The 17841-nt window shown below is 40.0% G+C and overlaps 2 protein-coding genes across 3 annotated transcripts in view; one reads left to right on the forward strand and one right to left on the reverse strand.

Moving 5' to 3' along the window:
• Positions 1-4523, forward strand: part of LOC140200175 (rho GTPase-activating protein 20-like) — a 409640-nt gene extending 405117 nt beyond the window's left edge. For both annotated transcript variants that reach the window (XM_072263090.1, XM_072263091.1), the window contains exon 15: positions 128-4523. In XM_072263090.1, the coding sequence (XP_072119191.1) occupies positions 128-1884 (1757 nt within the window). In that variant the 3' untranslated portion in view covers positions 1885-4523. The remainder of the gene's footprint in view (positions 1-127) is intronic.
• A 6431-nt stretch (positions 4524-10954) lies between these two features.
• Positions 10955-17841, reverse strand: part of LOC140200176 (adrenodoxin-like) — a 63956-nt gene continuing 57069 nt past the window's right edge. Inside the window, exon 4 of the mRNA XM_072263093.1 lies at positions 10955-13033. Within this exon, the coding sequence (XP_072119194.1) occupies positions 12988-13033 (46 nt within the window). The 3' untranslated portion in view covers positions 10955-12987. The remainder of the gene's footprint in view (positions 13034-17841) is intronic.

A 17841-nucleotide genomic window follows, 5' to 3' on the forward strand; every position in this document is an offset into this window, starting at 1 on the left:
GCATTTAAAAGAAGGTAGGATGAAAATTAGAGGGTAGAGCCATATATTTTAACAGAGATCAATTTGCCAATATTAATAACTTGTGTTACAAAATAGTCAGTCAACATTGTGTGACTTTTTCTTGCAGATCTCTCTTCATTTCAAATGCACGACTCCTCTTACAACAGTCTGGAAAATGAGCTCAATGATGAAACTGACTCCACTCTAATGACAAAGAGAAGCCAAGAAACTAGAAGCAGGGATTCAGTTCTGTCCTGGAGTGACTGTGACCTTGACCAGGCTGAGGATGAAGCAGCTCATAGAAAGGTCCCATTGACAATGAAATCCTTACAAATTCCTCCAGCTTCCCTGGAAGAAAGTGTAATCTGCCAGTTTTCAAACAAAGCCCTCCTGGACTCCAGCAGTTCTGGTTACCCGACTTGCGAGACTCTGACAGACCCTAGAAGGCACAGAAGGTGTTCTGAGCCGAGTATAGTTCCTCCTACTTCACAGTTTGTTCAGCTGTGCCAGAGTCGCAAGCCTCTAATCCGCAAAACTAGTTGCGACGCTGTCCTGAGTCAGACAGCCGAGAACTGCATTGAACAACTACAGATCGGAGGCCAGAATCTGACAAAACACAACGTGAAGGAGAGCACTGATTTGGATGGGTGCAGAAACAGTGGCCATAAATCAGATCGAAGGGGATCATTGAGTAATGGTCAACATCAGCCACCTCCTCCCCTCAAAATTCAGGACCCTTCCACAATGAGCAGCTCCAGTCTATCTTCCCCAGGCACTCCCTTCTCCGGGTCCTCTGTAAGTTCATGTGATAGTGTTTTTAAATACAATCCAGAATATTTTGTCTTCACTCCAAGTGAAACCTTCTCGCCATCTTGTTATGCCACTCAGTCTCAGAAAGGCCAACTGGCAATGCTACCTAGCCCTGGTATTTTTAAATATTTTCCTGGACAGCTGTCCCCTGGATATTACCCTAGCTCACTTCCTGGTTCCTCCTCCATTGCACTGGAGAAAGACAAGAGGACTTCCAGTGTGACAGAAGATATCTCGACAAACATCGCTGGGAAGAATGATAGAAGGAGCAAGGAAAGTGGAACTTGCATGCTTAGAAAAATGGAAAATGGAGGTAAGCTTGAAGGTGCATATTTTGAAGGAGTTCACGGACAGTTGCCTGTTTCTGTCGCAGAAGGGGAAAGCATGATTCAAAATGCAGACAAAAGCCAGTGTGCAGATCTTCCTCCTTATCCAGAGGGTGTTGGTTCACTACTGCTGAATACAGCTGCAAAAGAGAAAGGATCAATGGTTCGACCTTTGCAACATTTATTGCAATCTGATTCTTGGGAACTTGCAAACAGCTCCATTACTCGTGGTTCCCCTTCAATGAGCACTGCCAGCAAGGCTTTTCCAGGACAGAGTGGGCCTTATCAAATTCCTCAGACTGTTTTTTATGGGCAGAATTCAGTGCTATGTTTTCAATCAAAACCATGCCAGCAATCGTCCCCTTTTATGGTTGATGGAAATTCTAGTCATAGTGCATTAGATCGACATTCTTTTAAAAGGGTTTCTTGCCCAAGTTTAGGCAATGCCAAGGTATCGGAGGAAAGGGGCAGGATGTTGCAGGAAGAGAAGCTGTTTCCACCTCTGAGTGGAGACCACACACCCGAGTGGGAGGCTCGCAGCAGGCGTCCCAAGGTTCTGTCACGTAATGCAGCTAAAACAGTCAGGGATTACTTTTTCCTAACTGATGCCAAGAACTGCTTGGTAACAACACAACGATTGAAGAATGCAGCGATCCAGGACAAGAAAGGATGGCAAAAGGAGTGCTGCACCAATCCAAAGTTCGAAAACTTTGAACAGGTGTTTTTCTCAGAGGAGTCTTATGTGTAAAAATCTGTCTGAAAATATTGTCTTCACTTATTTTGAAAACCTATTTAGAAAATTGTTAATCTTGAGCTAATTCATTACCTTGTGTTGTTATTAGAACATGGATTAACAGTCCAAACAGTGTAAATATATTTTTGACAAATGTCAAATTTTATATGTTGCAAGTGTGCTTCATGGTATTCATATACTTAATCCTCTGCAGAACTAAGTTGAATTTACTTCTGATGTTGAAACAAAATAACTTGTATAAAAATATCTACATGTTTTAAAACTAAAAACTGCTAAGCAGGTAGACAAGGGTCTGTCCTGATATTTCTGCCTGGCCCTGATATTAAACTGGGCACAGGTAGGGTTGTCAACAGTCCCGTATTTTACAGAATTTCTTTATTTAAATGCAAATATTGTCCCCTTTGAGATTTTAACAGAGATGAGGAGGAGGCAGGGTGAGCAGCCCAACCATAATAACACAGATGGTAACAGATATTTAAATGGTGACCAAAATTACATATGTATGGGGGGGGGGGTGGACAATGTGTCTGTGGACTGGAAGCAGGGGGACTTGATTGCCTTAATGTTTTTGTTATCACTGCTACAGCCTTATCAATTTGATGTGCTTCACTGACTGCAAAACAATACCCCTGGTACTTGAGCCCATATAGCTGACTTGGCTTATTTTACTTCTAGTCACCCCTGATTTTGAGGCTAGGCTCACACAGAACACCGGGGCCTCACGTAGTCCAGTCCTTGTGGTTGTTGGCCTTCAGTATCGCAGGTGATACCACACCCGCTGGCTCTAGTGATCATGGCTAAGATCCCGGAATCAGTCACCATATTGAAACCAGATTTGCCATTTTATCTGATGGATGGCAAACATGGAACCTGGGGGTGTGGTGAAAGGAGGGAAGACAAAGAAAGTATGTGAGAGAACATCAAAAATCTGCAGATGCTGGAGGTTCAAAGCAAAGACAGGAAATACTGGAAACACTCAAGCAGTAAGGCAGCATCTGTGGAAATAGAACGAGAGTCAATACTCCGGATATCCTGGAGAAGCATCACTGACAAAGGGCCTTTGATTTGAAACATCTGTTTCTCTTTCCAAAGATGCTGCCTGATCACCCGAGTGTTTCCAGCATTTTTTGTTTCTAACGACTGTGAAAGGGTGGGTAAGGGACTGAATGTGAGAAGACCTAATAAAAGGCAATTGAGAGGCTTGGGTAAAATGGCCAGCTTATGTGTGAGGCCACACGTAAACCTGCCATTATTAATTTATCCAATAAACATTTTTCACCATCTATTGAGCTCTGGAGATAATTCCAGAAGCCCTGCCTACCTGTTGGAAGAAATATTGGTAACCTTAGCTATTAAGTTAATTGTCAGCCTTGGAATCAGTTCCATACACAGTCAAATGATACCTTGTACATCAGTATTAATAAATGGAGAAGATTTGACATTCCAATGGACCAATTGGACAATTCAATCTGATATTTTCTTATACAACTTTCAGTATTATATTAAGAACCCGGAGCTAGTTGCCCCTCTCTGACCCATTTGACAAATTTCAATCTTTGGTAAGGACAAAACCTGAGACAGAAAATATATTTTTTAAAAAACTGATTTCATTATATTTGTCTAACTGGTTCAAAATGCACCAAATACACCTGTTTAAATGTAGTCACATACCAAGGAAAATAATTTGAGAGAAAATGGAATTTAGTATTAACCTGGTTTGCATGGTTTCTACAGGTTTGTAATGTCAGTTCTTTGTTTATGTCGAAGGTTGGCTTCACGGTGTGGCCGTATTTCCAATACTGCCATCCAAGGTTGTGTAATGAGGCTATGTGTGTGATAGTTTCCCTTTTTATTTTACAGAAAAGATTTATTTACCGGCATCCTGTTGGTCGCAAGGTTACCTTAGAACTAGATGTTTATTACAGATCTTCAGAATTTTTCATTTTCTCTTTTTACTCCTCTATGAAGTACTTTTTATAAGATCATAAGTGTGATTCATTGTTCCTTTTCCCAGGGAGTTCCATTGTTCTGTTGAGTGTTCACAGCGATATCCGCCTTCTTTGTTTATCTGTCCCCTCATAGTTCCTGCACCTGTGAATCTTCATCTGGCTTAGGAACAGAAGCCATTGAAGTGGTACAGTACAGAGCTAATACTCTCAACTTAATTAGAATAAATGATACAAAAGACTTCTAAAGAGCATACAATAATGTTTTAAACTCATATATTGTAGCTTCAAGTTCACAAAGTTACTGCCAGAAGTTATTACAGTACTTATTTCCTGCTGATAATGTTCTCTTAGTATAATGAAAGGAACATCACAGGGAAAGTGCCATTTAATTATTTTCTCCTGTAGACTAAGTTAATGCCAGCTTTATTGAAAATTGACAGTGACAATTTCCTTCTCCTGGTATTCAGTCTTATTTGACAAAGGTACTGAGTTCAAGGCATACCTGCTTCTTCGTCCAAGTGAGTTCGCCTCTGTTCAAATCTTCAATTGTGCTTTCATTGAAAGAAACACCAGACCTGCAATGGAGTTCCTGAACATTACCCTGTAGAGAGATAGATCAACCAATTCCTTTTTCAATCATGATCCTCTGTCTATCTGCTTGAAAAAAGCAGGTGAGGACATAACTGACTGCAGTACCCCCGAGGCTCAGGATGTTGAAACTCATTGACAAGTTTTGCACAAGACTTACGGCAATTGTGGAAGTTACAGGAGGGGGATCAATCCTGTTAAAACACAACCGCAGAATGAAATCAAAGTACAGAAGAGTTTTAATTTATTTATGCTACTCTAAAGGGAAATATAGTAGTTGAACATGCTGTTACATATTATATAATATTATAATTCCACATTTCAAAATACATTTTTATATTGGTATGTTAGATGATAATTTGCTGTTATTCCTCAACAATAATTAAGAACTATTGCTTGCTTGAATAGTGTAATAATGTTAACATTTCTGATTCATTCCATTGATTAACATGGCACCTAGCAGTCAGTGCAGTTGGCAGCTTTTGGCTTAGTGCTTGAATGCTGATACCTACACCTAGCAGCACAATGCTGGAAAAGCTACTGTCAGCTTCAAAACTTAAAGGAGAATTTATGCAGCTGGATAGCCAATTAACATTGCCCTGCAAAACCTTTCTAAAACAAAGTTGCTGCATTGCAGGAGTTAATATACTTAACTGAACAAGCAAATGTTCCTACCAGAAGTCAGAAAAAATCTGTATGTAGGAAGATTTTATCATCCCTTTTCCCCTATTCTGCACTAATCTTCACTCACAACTGTAGAGACGTTTGAAATCTTCCCCCAGCAATTCACCTTTGGTCTGGGGACTGATCCTCAAGCTCATTTGAAGTAGAGATTTGCTATTTAATATCCCAAACTTGCTCACTGGCCAGCAGACACATTTTAGATGCTGCTGAAGTTTAGTATCTGTTTTAAACACCACCTGCTCTCCCTCAAAAATGAAATACATTTTTGACAGATGCATTGTATTCTGTAGGACCTACAATCCCCCCCCATTAAATTCTGCAAGAAATATTTTGCTAAGTCACTCCACCTGCTATGATTTCTACTTCCGTTCCATTTGATTCTGATGTCATCAGTATATTGTGTGACTGGACAAATTTCCTTTGTATGTAGTAAATTATGCTCTGCATATTGAAACAAACTGCTTAAATATAACTCTGCCAGATGAATACCTGTAACTGCCACCGTTCCAGTAGGTATTGCATTGGATGGAACTTCTGTGGTGTCTTGTATGATCCTGTTGCATTTTAGTGGATATTAATTTACAACCACCTTACAAAACTACATAGACCGTAAGTTTATGGTTCGGGTTTTAAGTGGATAAATATATAGTTCTGGAGTATGACACAGCCACTTTTTATTCAATTATTAAATTGTTTTGTGGCTAATGAGTAAATGTGATATAATGCAACATTGTTTGCTTTTATTATTGCACTTAAAGCAACAAAACTAGGAACAATGTGCCTTCATGTACTCGATGTATGTTTTCAATAGATATAGAAACCAGTAAATAGAAAAAGCATTATTCCCTTACTTTAAATCTTTAGTGATAAATATCCTCTTCCTTAAGTGTGTATATGTGATTTATTTATACAATAAAGGGAATCCGAACTTTTTGAAAACTTTTCATGATTATATTTTTAACTTTATTAAGAAATTGGATGAAGATATTTAATGTGATTGATCTTGAAAGCTTAGGAACTAGAATTTTAGAACTATTTTTATTTGTAAATTTGCAGACTATCCAGGTTTGTTGCACCAACCAGTTTTCATGCACACACACACACACACACACATACATACATACACATACATATATATATAATTTTATAAATTGAAATCTGGATCACACACTTGAACTGCTGCAACCTATGTGCTGAAGGAGGTGGGTGTCTCCATAATCATTATATGCATTGTTCTGTGAAATCTCTTGTAAGGATTACATTCTACTTCTTGGTAGTTCCAATTTCTATGTAAATATTTTGTACTCAGATGTGCATATTTCTTGAGATGTGAGGCTACTCTATTCAATATGTCAGTGCCATTCAAGATTTGGGCACATTGACAAAAATAACAAATATTCTAGTACTGTCAGACATGACCACATCCATTAGAAAGCCGTTCCTATTATTTACAAATGACCGGTTAAGGGTGTATTAGTCGTTTGACTCTGCTGTAAAATACACTCAGTGGTCACTTTACTGGCACTTCCTGTAACTAATAGAGTGGAGATTAAATGTATCATCATGGTTTTCTGTCACTGTAACCCATCCTCGTGACCCAGAGATGCTCTTCTGCATACTACTGTTATAATGTGTGGTTATTTGAGTTGCTGTCACTTTCCTATCATCTTGAACCAGTCGGGCCATTCTTCTCTGACCATTTTTGCCCACAGAACCGCTGCTCATTGCATGTTGTTTTGTTTTTCACACTACTCTCTGTAAATCCTAGAGATTGTTGTGCATGAAAATTCCAGGAGATCAGCACTTTCTGAGATACTCAAACCACCCTGTTTGGAACAAACAATCATTCCACAGTCAAAGTCACTTAGGTAACATTTCTTCCCCAATCTGATGTTTGGTATGAACAACAAATGAACCTTTTGATCATGTCTGCATGCTTTTATGCATTGAGTCTTTGATTAGTTATTAGTATTAAAGAGCCTGTGTACAGGTGTACCTAATAAAGTGGTCACTATTCCTACTTAAGATGGTCAAAGACTAAATGTAATGTCTTGATTCACTGCTTAACTGTGGATATCACTTACTGCAGTGCTTAACTTTGTGTTAACTGTGTGTTGAAATCCAGGCCAGTTAAAAAATATTATAGAAGCAATTTAACAAGTCAAAGATGTTCTGATTTTAGGGTGAAATCTGATGGGTTAAACCCAATGAATTATGGACAGAAATGTAGATAGATGACAATGCTGTGCACATCCATATTCTGTGTTTACCACAGGAAGAGATTTACCCACCTCATGCATGGAGTTAATGTTCATTTCAGTCTCTGTTCTCAAAAATACAGTACTGTTTAAGCATTCAGATCTTTTTAATTCGGGAAATATGAAGGACAATAAATGGATGTGCCCAGTAGAGCTGGACTGATTCACGTTGTATTATTGCCCCAAGGTACCAAATTCAAACATTACAACTGGGACTGAGATCTCAAATTACTGAAGCACAGGTACTAAGGCAATTGTTTTCACCATGGTGAACAGTAAAATGACGGCTCAGCTTTGAAGGTGGCTCAGTGATCTATGTTATGTTTAACAAAGGCAAATGCGTGGGTAAAAACACTAGAACTATTTTATCTACAAATTTACAGAACGGCTTCAGCTCAGCTACATTTACTCAGGACACTTCAGCCTGGCAAGAGCATGTGTGAACCACCCATGTTGCACACTGAAAACTGAAGTTCTTTATTATGTACACACGTAATAATACAATCTCTGTACAAGATCCTTTGATGGGGAAAATACTGTCTTTAGGAAATCAACTATAATCACTGTCCTAGAAATTCTTCTGCACATCTGTGACAGAGATCACTCGGTAAACATAAGAACATAAGAAATAGGAGCAAGAGTAGGCCATCTGGCCCATCGAGCCTGCCTGCCGTTCAATAAGATCATGGCTGATCTGTCTGTAAACTCAGCTCCATCTACCTGCCTTTTCCCCATAACCCTTAATTCCCTTACTATGTAAAAATCTATCTAACTGTATCTTAAATATATTTAGTGAAGAAGCCTCAACTGCTTCCCTGGGCAGAGAATTCCACAGATTCACCACTCTGGGAAAAACAGTTTCTCCTCATCTCCATCCTAAATCTTCTCCCCCGAATCTTGAGGCAATGTCCCCTACTTCTAGTCTCACCTACTAATGGAAACAACTTTCCTACTTCTATCTTATCTATCCCTTTCAAAATTTTGTATGTTTCTATAAGATCCCCTCTCATTCTTCTGAATTCCAGAGAGTATAGTCCCAGGTGACTCAATCTCTCCTCATAGGTTAACCCTTTCATCTCTGGAATCAACCTGGTGAACCTCCTCTGCACTGCCTCCAAAGCCAGTATATCATTCCTCAAGTATGGAGACCAGAACTGCAGGTGCGGCCTCACCAGAACCCTGTATAGTTTCAGCATGACCTCCCTGCTCTTGAATTCAATCCCTCTAGCAATGGCCAACATTTCATTTGCCTTCTTAATAACCTGTTGTACCTGCAAGCCAACTTTTTGTGATTCATGAACAAACACTCCCAAGTCCCTCTGCACAACAACATGCTGCAACCTTTCACTATGTAAATGATAATCTGCTCTTCTATTATTCCTTCCAAAGTGGATGATCTCGCATTTACCAACCATCTGCCAGACCTTGGCCCACTCACTTAACCTATCTATATCCCTCTGCAGACTCTCCACATCGTCTATACAGTTTGCTTTTCCACTCAGTTTAGTGTAAATGGTAAACAGCTGCGGGCCCAGCACTGACTCCTGTGGCACCCTACTCACCACTGACTGCCAACCGGAGAAACACCCCTCCCCCCTTCTCTCTCTCCCCAGGCTTCCTGTCCCATGATCCTCTCCCTTATCCAGTCTGGTATCCCTTTTGCCAATCAACTTTCCAGCTCTTGGATCCACCCCTCCCCTCCTGTCTTCTCCTATCATTTCAGATCTCCCCCTCCCACTTTCAAATCTCTTACCATCTCTTCTTTCAGTTAGTCCTGATGAAGGGTCCCAGCCCGAAACGTCAACTGTACCTCTTCCTACAGATGCTGCCTGGCCTGCTGCGTTCACCAGCATTTTTTGTGTGTGTTGCTTGAATTTCCAGCATCTGCAGTTTCCTCGTGTCTGCGTGAAGAAGGTGATGTCAAGTAACAGAAGGGAAGTCAAAGAGGGACGATGTGGAACTTTCAAGTTCTTTGTCAGAAAAGGAAGCAGCACCAATACACCCTTCAATGTACTAGATGAAGGATGAGGATGGGAGGGAGTGGTCTCTATAGGACAGAAACAAAACATGTTGCCCACAAAGGGACAGGCATGGAGAATCATAACAACTTGACTGGCCAGATGGCACTTGTAGAGAGACTGAGTTAACACTTCAAGTTGAAACCCTTCATTGGATCTGGAAAAAGTTAGAAATTACTTTCTTCATTTCTGATATCCCAGTTCTGGTTAATCAATTTGAAACATTCATTCTGATTCTCTCTCCATACATGCTGCCTGACTCGACGAGTACACCCAGTACTTTCTGATTTTATTCAAAATGGCCAAAGTTGATCGTATATTTAACACACATAATCAGCAGCTTGAAGATGACCATTTTATAGTGCATGAATCTGTCCTCTCTAGGTGCTAATATATTATATGAAACCTGTGAACTCCAATTTTGTGTATAACTTTTTGTATGTTATTTTATCAACAAAAATCTGGTTACACAACATATTGGTTTGTTTAACATCTCTGCAGTTTCCTTATTTCCCATTAAAATTCGATCCCTCATCAGAACTCACAGCATAGCAGTTAGAATAACATCATTCCAGTGCCAGCGACCTACTGCCTTCTGTAAGAGGTTTGTATGTTCTCCCCATAACCGCGTGGACTTCCTCCAGGTGCTCTGGTTTCCTCCCAAATCCAAACACGTACGGGTAAGCAGGTTAATTGGTCGCATGGGTGTAATTGGTGGTGCAGACCCATTGAGGTCGACAAGGGCCGATTACTGTGCTGTATCACTAAATAAAAAAATAAAACTCGGAGCTGATTTCCAAATTTGTTTTGTTTTTCTTTCGTTCCACCTCTGAACAGAAAATTAAGGGAAGAACCTCATTTCATTTTCATTTTCTGGGAATTGGTGAAGAAAACAACTTTTGCATTAACCACTGGCACCCAAGATCATTCCTTAGGATTTTATTTCTGCTTCTTTTGGTCTTTTGGTATGAAGAATGTAAAATGATACCACAATGCAATGAGCAATCTCTTTTTGCAATACACTCCTTTTTATAAAAATTCATGTGATTGCACATAGAAGACAAATACTACAAAGATGGAAAGGGTAGGTCTGCTAGGGGTGCAGCAAAGGATACTGGATCAGACTTAATTATAACATTATTTGTTGTGCCACTGATAATATAAACATATCTTGCTCAACACACAAACGTGCACGTACAATGCCCATTTTAATAAAATGCTAAAAGTAAATGTCATACAGTGGAACTTATCCCACCCACATGAGTTATTTTGGAAAATAAGGGGGAGAAAAACAGTTAGAGGAAAAGTTTCTCTTTCTGATCTGTACATATAATTGAACGTATAATCCTCATGAATGTTTAGTTTGGTGACTCATATGATGCAACTAAAGTATGGACATTTTGTTCTCTTTTTGTTAAGCTTCAGTAAACCTCAAATGTAAGAATGGAAATGGAAATAAAAGCTTCCTTTAAGGTTGAGCTAATCTTTGCTAGAAAGCAAAGTTCTCTGCCTTTGCAAAGATAATGCTAAAAATATTGACAAGGAACAATTTGAAATCACAAGATTACAACTGAATGAAGTGATTTTCGCTATCCAGGATGTTTGGAATGTCAAACATGCTTAATCTATTTATAAAGCGGATTGAATTTTTGTTGTGATTGGATAAAATTATTAGTATACTTGTGAACTATTAAAGTGGATACTGTCCAAATTTCTAAGGTTTTACAAGATTTCTGGGTTACCAATGAAGACTACAGGTGAACTGGTGAAAAATACAGTGTCTGCCCTTAAAGATCCAGGATGGTTTTGTTGCACCTCAGTGGTTGGGTTTACTCCTAAGTAATGAACACCAACTATTAAATACATTCTTTAAATTTATTCACTTTACATTTTTGCACTTTACACCTTTTAAGATTTTCTGCTTTTGATTGTTGTGGGTCCAAACAATGTATGGTGAATTTGACCTTTGCAAACCAATAAGAACGCTAAAGTCGCTGAAAAAAATGAATAAATATAAAAAAAAGCTGGAAACACTCATTAGGTCAGGCAACATCAGTGAAAAAGAAACAGTGAACCTTTGTCTTCAACTGAAACTCTGTTTCTCTTAGGACTAGGAAGAACTGACCTTTCTTCTGCACTGTCTCGCTTGACATATTATTACCTTTTTTCTGTCTTTTCTCTTTTGATATCGTCCTTCAATCCAAACAGGAACACAACAAAGCATGTGTCAGTCCATTGTAACTCATGGGGAAATGTGAAGTGTGTGTTATACCTATTTTTAAAATAACACAAAGGGGAGACTTTGAGATGGAACACTGTAGAACTTTATTGCATAAATCTGGACGGATAGGGATGACCAGGATCCGAAGCAGGCCATGTGTAAACGAAGTATATGCAGTTCTTTTTGATTAGACATGGACTACCTTCTGCGGTAGTGAATCACAAACTGAGATGATGGAAATATCTCCAGATCCAGATTAGTTTATTGTCTTTATGCGCCGAGAGGAATGAAACTCCTTGCTTGTATGAACCTCACGGAATAAATGTATGCATATTAGTAATAAATACAATGACCAGTGCAAAAGGTTGTAATGAAAATCTGAAGTTGTGCAAAAATAAATCCTTCGGTGATGATAATAGTATAACTAAGAGTAGAATTAAAAGCATGAAAGCATGGCAGCATTACTGGGAGGGTTGAGTGAAAGAGGTCATTGATTCAGAAGCCTGATAGCAGTAAAGAGAAAGCTGTTCTAAAGTATGGATGTCCTGGCTTTCAAACTCTTGTTTTTTTCTCCCAGAAGGTAGTAGAGTGGAAAGGGAATGGCTCGCGTGGCAGACATCCTTGATGTTTCTCCTAGCCTTCACGAAACACTGCGCCATGTGGATGCACTGAATGGAAGGAAGTGATGAACCTGTACTGGACTGGGCAGATTTTACCGCTCTCTGCAGGTTCCATCAGTCCAAAGCAGAGTAGTTCCCACACCAGGCTGAGGTGCAGCCTGTTAGGATACTATGGTGCCTTTGTAGGGGTTTGAGAAGAGAATCCCTGTGGGCATGTTCAATCTTCTCAGATGTCGAGAGAGTAAATATGTTGCTGTGCTTTCTTGATCACCACGTCAGTGTGAAGGGACCAGATGAGGTTGCTGATTATATGGATACCAAGGAAATTGAAGGCTGTGGACATCTCTACAGCTACTCCATTGATAAGATCAGGGTTGTGTCCATACATACCTCCCAACGCCCCCAACACCACCTCTCCACTGCGTCCTTACATCAACAACTGACTCTTTTTTTCTTGCTGACACTATTGACGTTAAGAGCAAGGTTATTGTTTCATTACCATGACACAAGGTCCATGACTCCAGCTCAGTCTGGAAAGATCCCACTCCATTTAAATTCATGACCAGAGTGACATTTATAGCCACTGGTGAAACTTTGCATGGTTGCCTGTAAACTTGGAGAAAACAGAAGATTTCAATAAGGATGTCTTTACCACAGAGTAGATGCTCCACATCTTTGGCTCCATGGTATTCAGGCAGGGAAATTATTCCTTGAATATCATGGATGGATATAGCCTCATGAAACGAGCTCTCCTCTCCTTCAGCACCCAGAATGGGGGTTGTGTCTCTGAGCATCCTGCAAAGATCTGTATTGGGAGCAGAATAAATTACCAATTTTCAAAATGACTTGAATCGCATAAAAATCTAAAGAGCAATTGACAATGACAGAAAGAAAGGTTGCAATATAAAGGGTGTGGATAGGAGCATAAATTTGCAGCTAGCAGGATGTTCAAGTGATTAATATATCAAGAAAATTGGTTAAATTGCATTTCAAATAAATTTTAGCCTCAACAAATGTCCAATTAACTACTTTGGATCTAGAAACAAGAGTATTTTCTTAATGGTGAAAAACCAGAAAAAGGACTTCCAAGACTTGGGCTTCTATTTAAATAGATCGGTAAAATGTCATGGACAGATATAGAAGTTATTAAGAAAGGCCTACAGCTCCCAATCTGGGGTCAACAGACCCCCCTCCCCCGGTTAATGGTAGGGTCCATGGCATAAGAAAAAGTTGGGAATCCCTGGCCTAGAGGGATTGGAATGGAAAGGGTAGATGATTTTCCACATCTATCCAAAGCCCTGCTGATGCCTCATTTAAAGTACAGCGAGCAGATCTAGGCACTTACCTTAGGAAAGATATATACTAACAGTGGAGGCAGGACATGCAAGATTCACTAGAACAAATTTCAGGAATTAATACAAAGGATGAGATGGCACAATTTTAATACTTTAATTTGTATTCTTGTGAATTAAAAAATGATGTAATTAAACTTTACAAGATATCAAGGGCAGCTGATAATAAAGATTTAAAGTATTTCCATTCTTAGAGATTCTGGGAAATGTGGATATCTCTAAAAATTAGATCTTGGCTTTTCAGGAGTTAGGAGATACAGTATGTCTACCTCCAAAGGATGGCAGAAGGAATGAACTCTATTCTACAAGCAACAATTGTTGGTCAGTCAAAAGTTATTTTTATGTTGGCTAGAATTTTGTAACCAAAAGTGTGAAGTAGTAAGGGGAAAAGGTAGGTATACGGATTAAGATCACATAGTGACCAATCACTCTGAGAGCAGTTTGTCTTGACTGCATTCTTCGCGATACCATAGTCATAGTATACTCTGAAAGACTTGTCTACTTAGTACCCATTTCTAGGACCAACTGATTTGTGTGAAAGCCCTTGAGACAAGTTAATATCATTCAAACTACTAGGATTGTACTCAAACGAGCATTCGAGCAGCTTGTGGAATCAATTAGTAAGTCGAGAATGATCTCTTTGGGCAACACTGGTGTGAAGTTGTGGGAATAACAGAGACATGGCTTCAAGTGGACAGGGCCTGGGAAATGAATATTCAAGGGTATACGTCCTATCGAAAGGACAGACTGATGGGCAGAGGGGGTGGGGTGGCTCTGTTGGTGAGGAATGATATTCAGTCCCTTGCGAGGGGGGACATAGAGTCAGGAGACGTAGAGTCAGTATGGATAGAACTGAGAAATTCTAAGGGTAGAAGGACCCTAATGGGAGTTATCTACAGGCCCCCAAACAGCAGTCTGGATGTAGGGTGTAAGTTGAATCATGAGTTAAAATTGGCATGTCGCAAAGGTGATGCTACAGTTGTTATGGGGGATTTCAACATGCAGGTAGACTGGAGGAATCAGGTTGGTACTGGACCCCAAGAAAGGGAGTTTGTGGAGTCCCTCCGAGATGGATTCTTAGAACAGCTTGTACTGGAGCCTACCAGACAGAAGGCAATTCTAGATTTAGTGTTGTGCAATGAACCGGATTTGATCAGAGACCTCAAGGTAAAGGAGCCATTAGGAGGTAGCGACCATAATATGATAAGTTTTAATCTACAATTTGAGAGGGAGAAGGGAAACTCGGAAGTGTCAGTATTACAGTTGAAGAAAGGGAACTATGGAGCTATGAGGGAGGAGCTGGCCAAAGTTCAATGGAACAATACCCTAGCAGGGATGACAGTGGAACAACAATGGCAGGTATTTCTGGGAATAATGCAGAAGGTGCAGGATCAGTTCATTCCAAAGAGGAAGAAAGATCCTAAGGGGAGTAAGGGGAGGCTGTGGCTGACAAGGGATGTAAAGGACAGTATAAAAATAAAAGAGAAATATAATATAGCAAAGATGAGTGGGAAGCCGGAGGATTGGGAAACTTTTAAAGAGCAACAAAAGATAACTAAAAAGGCAATACGCGGAGAAAAAATGAGGTACGAAGGTAAACTAGCCAAGAATATAAAGGAGGATAGTAAAAGCTTCTTTAGGTATGTGAAAAGGAAAAATATAGTTAAGACCAAAATTGGGCCCTTGAAGACAGAAACGGGTGAATTTATTATGGGGAACAAGGAAATAGCAGACGAGTTGAACAGGTACTTAGGATCTGCTTCACTAGGGAAGACACATACAATCTCCCAGATATAATAGTGGCCAAAGGACCTAGGGTAATGGATGAACTGAAGGAAATTTATATTAGGCAGGAAATGGTGTTGGATAGACTGTTGGGTCTGAAGGCTGATAAGTCCCCGGGGCCTGATGGTCTGCATCCCAGGGTACTTAAGGATGTGGCTTCAGAAATCGTGGACGCATTGGTAATCATTTTCCAATGTTCTATAGATTCAGGATCAGTTCCTGTGGAATGGGGGGTGGTTAATGTTATCCCACTTTTTAAAAAAACAGGGAACTATAGACCGGTTAGCCTGATGTCAGTGGTGGGAAAGATGCTGGAGTCAATTATAAAAGATGAAATTACGACACATCTGGGTAGCAGTAACAGGATAGGTCTGAGTCAGCAAGGATTTACGAAGGGGAAATCGTGCTTGACTAATCTTCTGGAATTTTTTTTGAGGATGTAACTATGAAAATGGACAAGGGAGAGCCAGTGGATGTAGTGTACCTGGACTTTCAGAAAGCCTTTGATAAAGTCCCACATAGGAGATTAGGGGGAAAAATTAGTGCACATGGTATTGGGGGCAGAATACCGACATGGATTGAAAATTGGCTGGCTGACTGGAAACAAAGAGTAGCGATTAATGGGTCCCTTTTGGAATGGCAGGCGGTGACCAGTGGGGTACCGCAGGGTTCAGTGCTGGGACCGCAGCTGTTTACAATATACATTAATGATTTAGATGAAGGGATTAAAAGTAACATTAGTAAATTTGCAGATGACACAAAGCTGGGTGGCAGTGTGAAATGTGAGGAGGATGTCATGAGAATGCAGGGTGACTTGGACAGGCTGGGTGAGTGGACGGATGCAGTTTAATGTGGATAAATGTGAGGTTATCCACTTTGGTGGCAAGAACAGGAAGGCAGATTATTATCTAAATGGAGTCAAGTTAGGAAAAGGGGAAGAACAACGAGATCTAGGTGTTCTTGTACATCAGTCACTGAAAGCAAGCATTCAAGTACAGCAGGCAGTGAAGAAAGCTAATGGCATGCTGGCCTTCATAACAAGGGGAATTGAGTATTAGAGCAAAGAGGTCCTTCTGCAGCTGTACAGGGCCCTGGTGAGACCACACCTGGAGTATTGTGTGCAGTTTCGGTCTCCAAATTTGAGGAAGGACATTCTTGCTACTGAGGGAGTGCAGCGTAGATTCACAAGGTTAATTCCCAGGATGGCGGGACTGTCATATGTTGAAAGATTGGAGCGACTGGGCTTGTATACACTGGAATTTAGAAGGATGAGAGGGGATCTGATTGAAACATATAAGATCATTAAGGGATTGGACACGCTGGAGGCAGGAAGCATGTTCCTGCTGATGGGTGAGTCCAGAACCAGAGGCCACAGTTTAAGAATAAGGGGTAGGCCATTTAGAACGGAGTTGAGGAAAAACTTTTTCATCCAGAGAGTGGTGGATATGTGGAATGCTCTGCCCCAGAAGGCAGTGGAGGCCAAGTCTCTGGATGCTTTCAAGAAAGAGATGGATAGAGCTCTTGAAGATAGCGGAATCAAAGGTTACGGGGATAAGGCAGGAACTGGATACTGATTGTGGATGATCACAGTGAATGATGGTGCTGGCTCGAAGGGCCAAATGACCTACTCCTGCACCTATTGTCTATAAGTTAAGAGATGATGTTATCTGGAGTGTTGAGTTCCATTTTATTGGTACTTTTATCAAATGAACACTGATTTATGCCACAACCTATGAACACTGTTTATCTCCAATGGGTGTTATCTATGACTGTGCTAAGCCCCTATTAGTAAATGTTGGTATAAACTATGTCACTAAGGTCCGGATGAGTAATCCCATATTGGAACCAAATCCATGCCAAACTCATGCTGCAAAGCTGAACTTAGGGACCCAATACTTTTCTTTAAAAATAACAATTACAAAATAACAATTGTGAAATTTAAAAAATCTAAAACGGCTTATATCCAAATTGTATTGAAATACAGCTATGATTGATATCAGCCTAATCATGAAATTGAAAATACAATCCCATTGCTAGTTTCTTAAATAAGTATGCCTGGGGGCAAGGGAGAAGGCAGGCAACAAAAACAGGAAATGAAATTGTGTTTGCAATGAGAAAACACTAGGTTGATATTTTCAAGTAAGTAACATGGGAGCAGTCACCAAGCAATGAGAAAGTGCACTGAAATATGCAATCCACTATTCAGGAATCAACAAAAGGTTTATGGTAGGGGTCATTCAAAAACAACGTCTCATGTTGTGTCTATAATAAGGCTGGAGGCCAGAAGCTACATCAGAGGTCATGACTTATCTCAGCGAGTTATAGTAAATTGCAAAAGGCATAAGACATTTACTGAGAGGTAAAAGTAAACTGCTGAGCGAAACAAAATGCTTTGTCATAATCCCTGAATTATATCTAAGCAGCATCCGATTTACCCATTTATTTTCTGCTGCGTTTGCCAGCTACGATTTGGAAC

The sequence above is a fragment of the Mobula birostris genome, chromosome 7, assembly GCF_030028105.1.
Source record: "Mobula birostris isolate sMobBir1 chromosome 7, sMobBir1.hap1, whole genome shotgun sequence".
Taxonomy (NCBI): Eukaryota; Metazoa; Chordata; class Chondrichthyes; order Myliobatiformes; family Myliobatidae; genus Mobula; species Mobula birostris.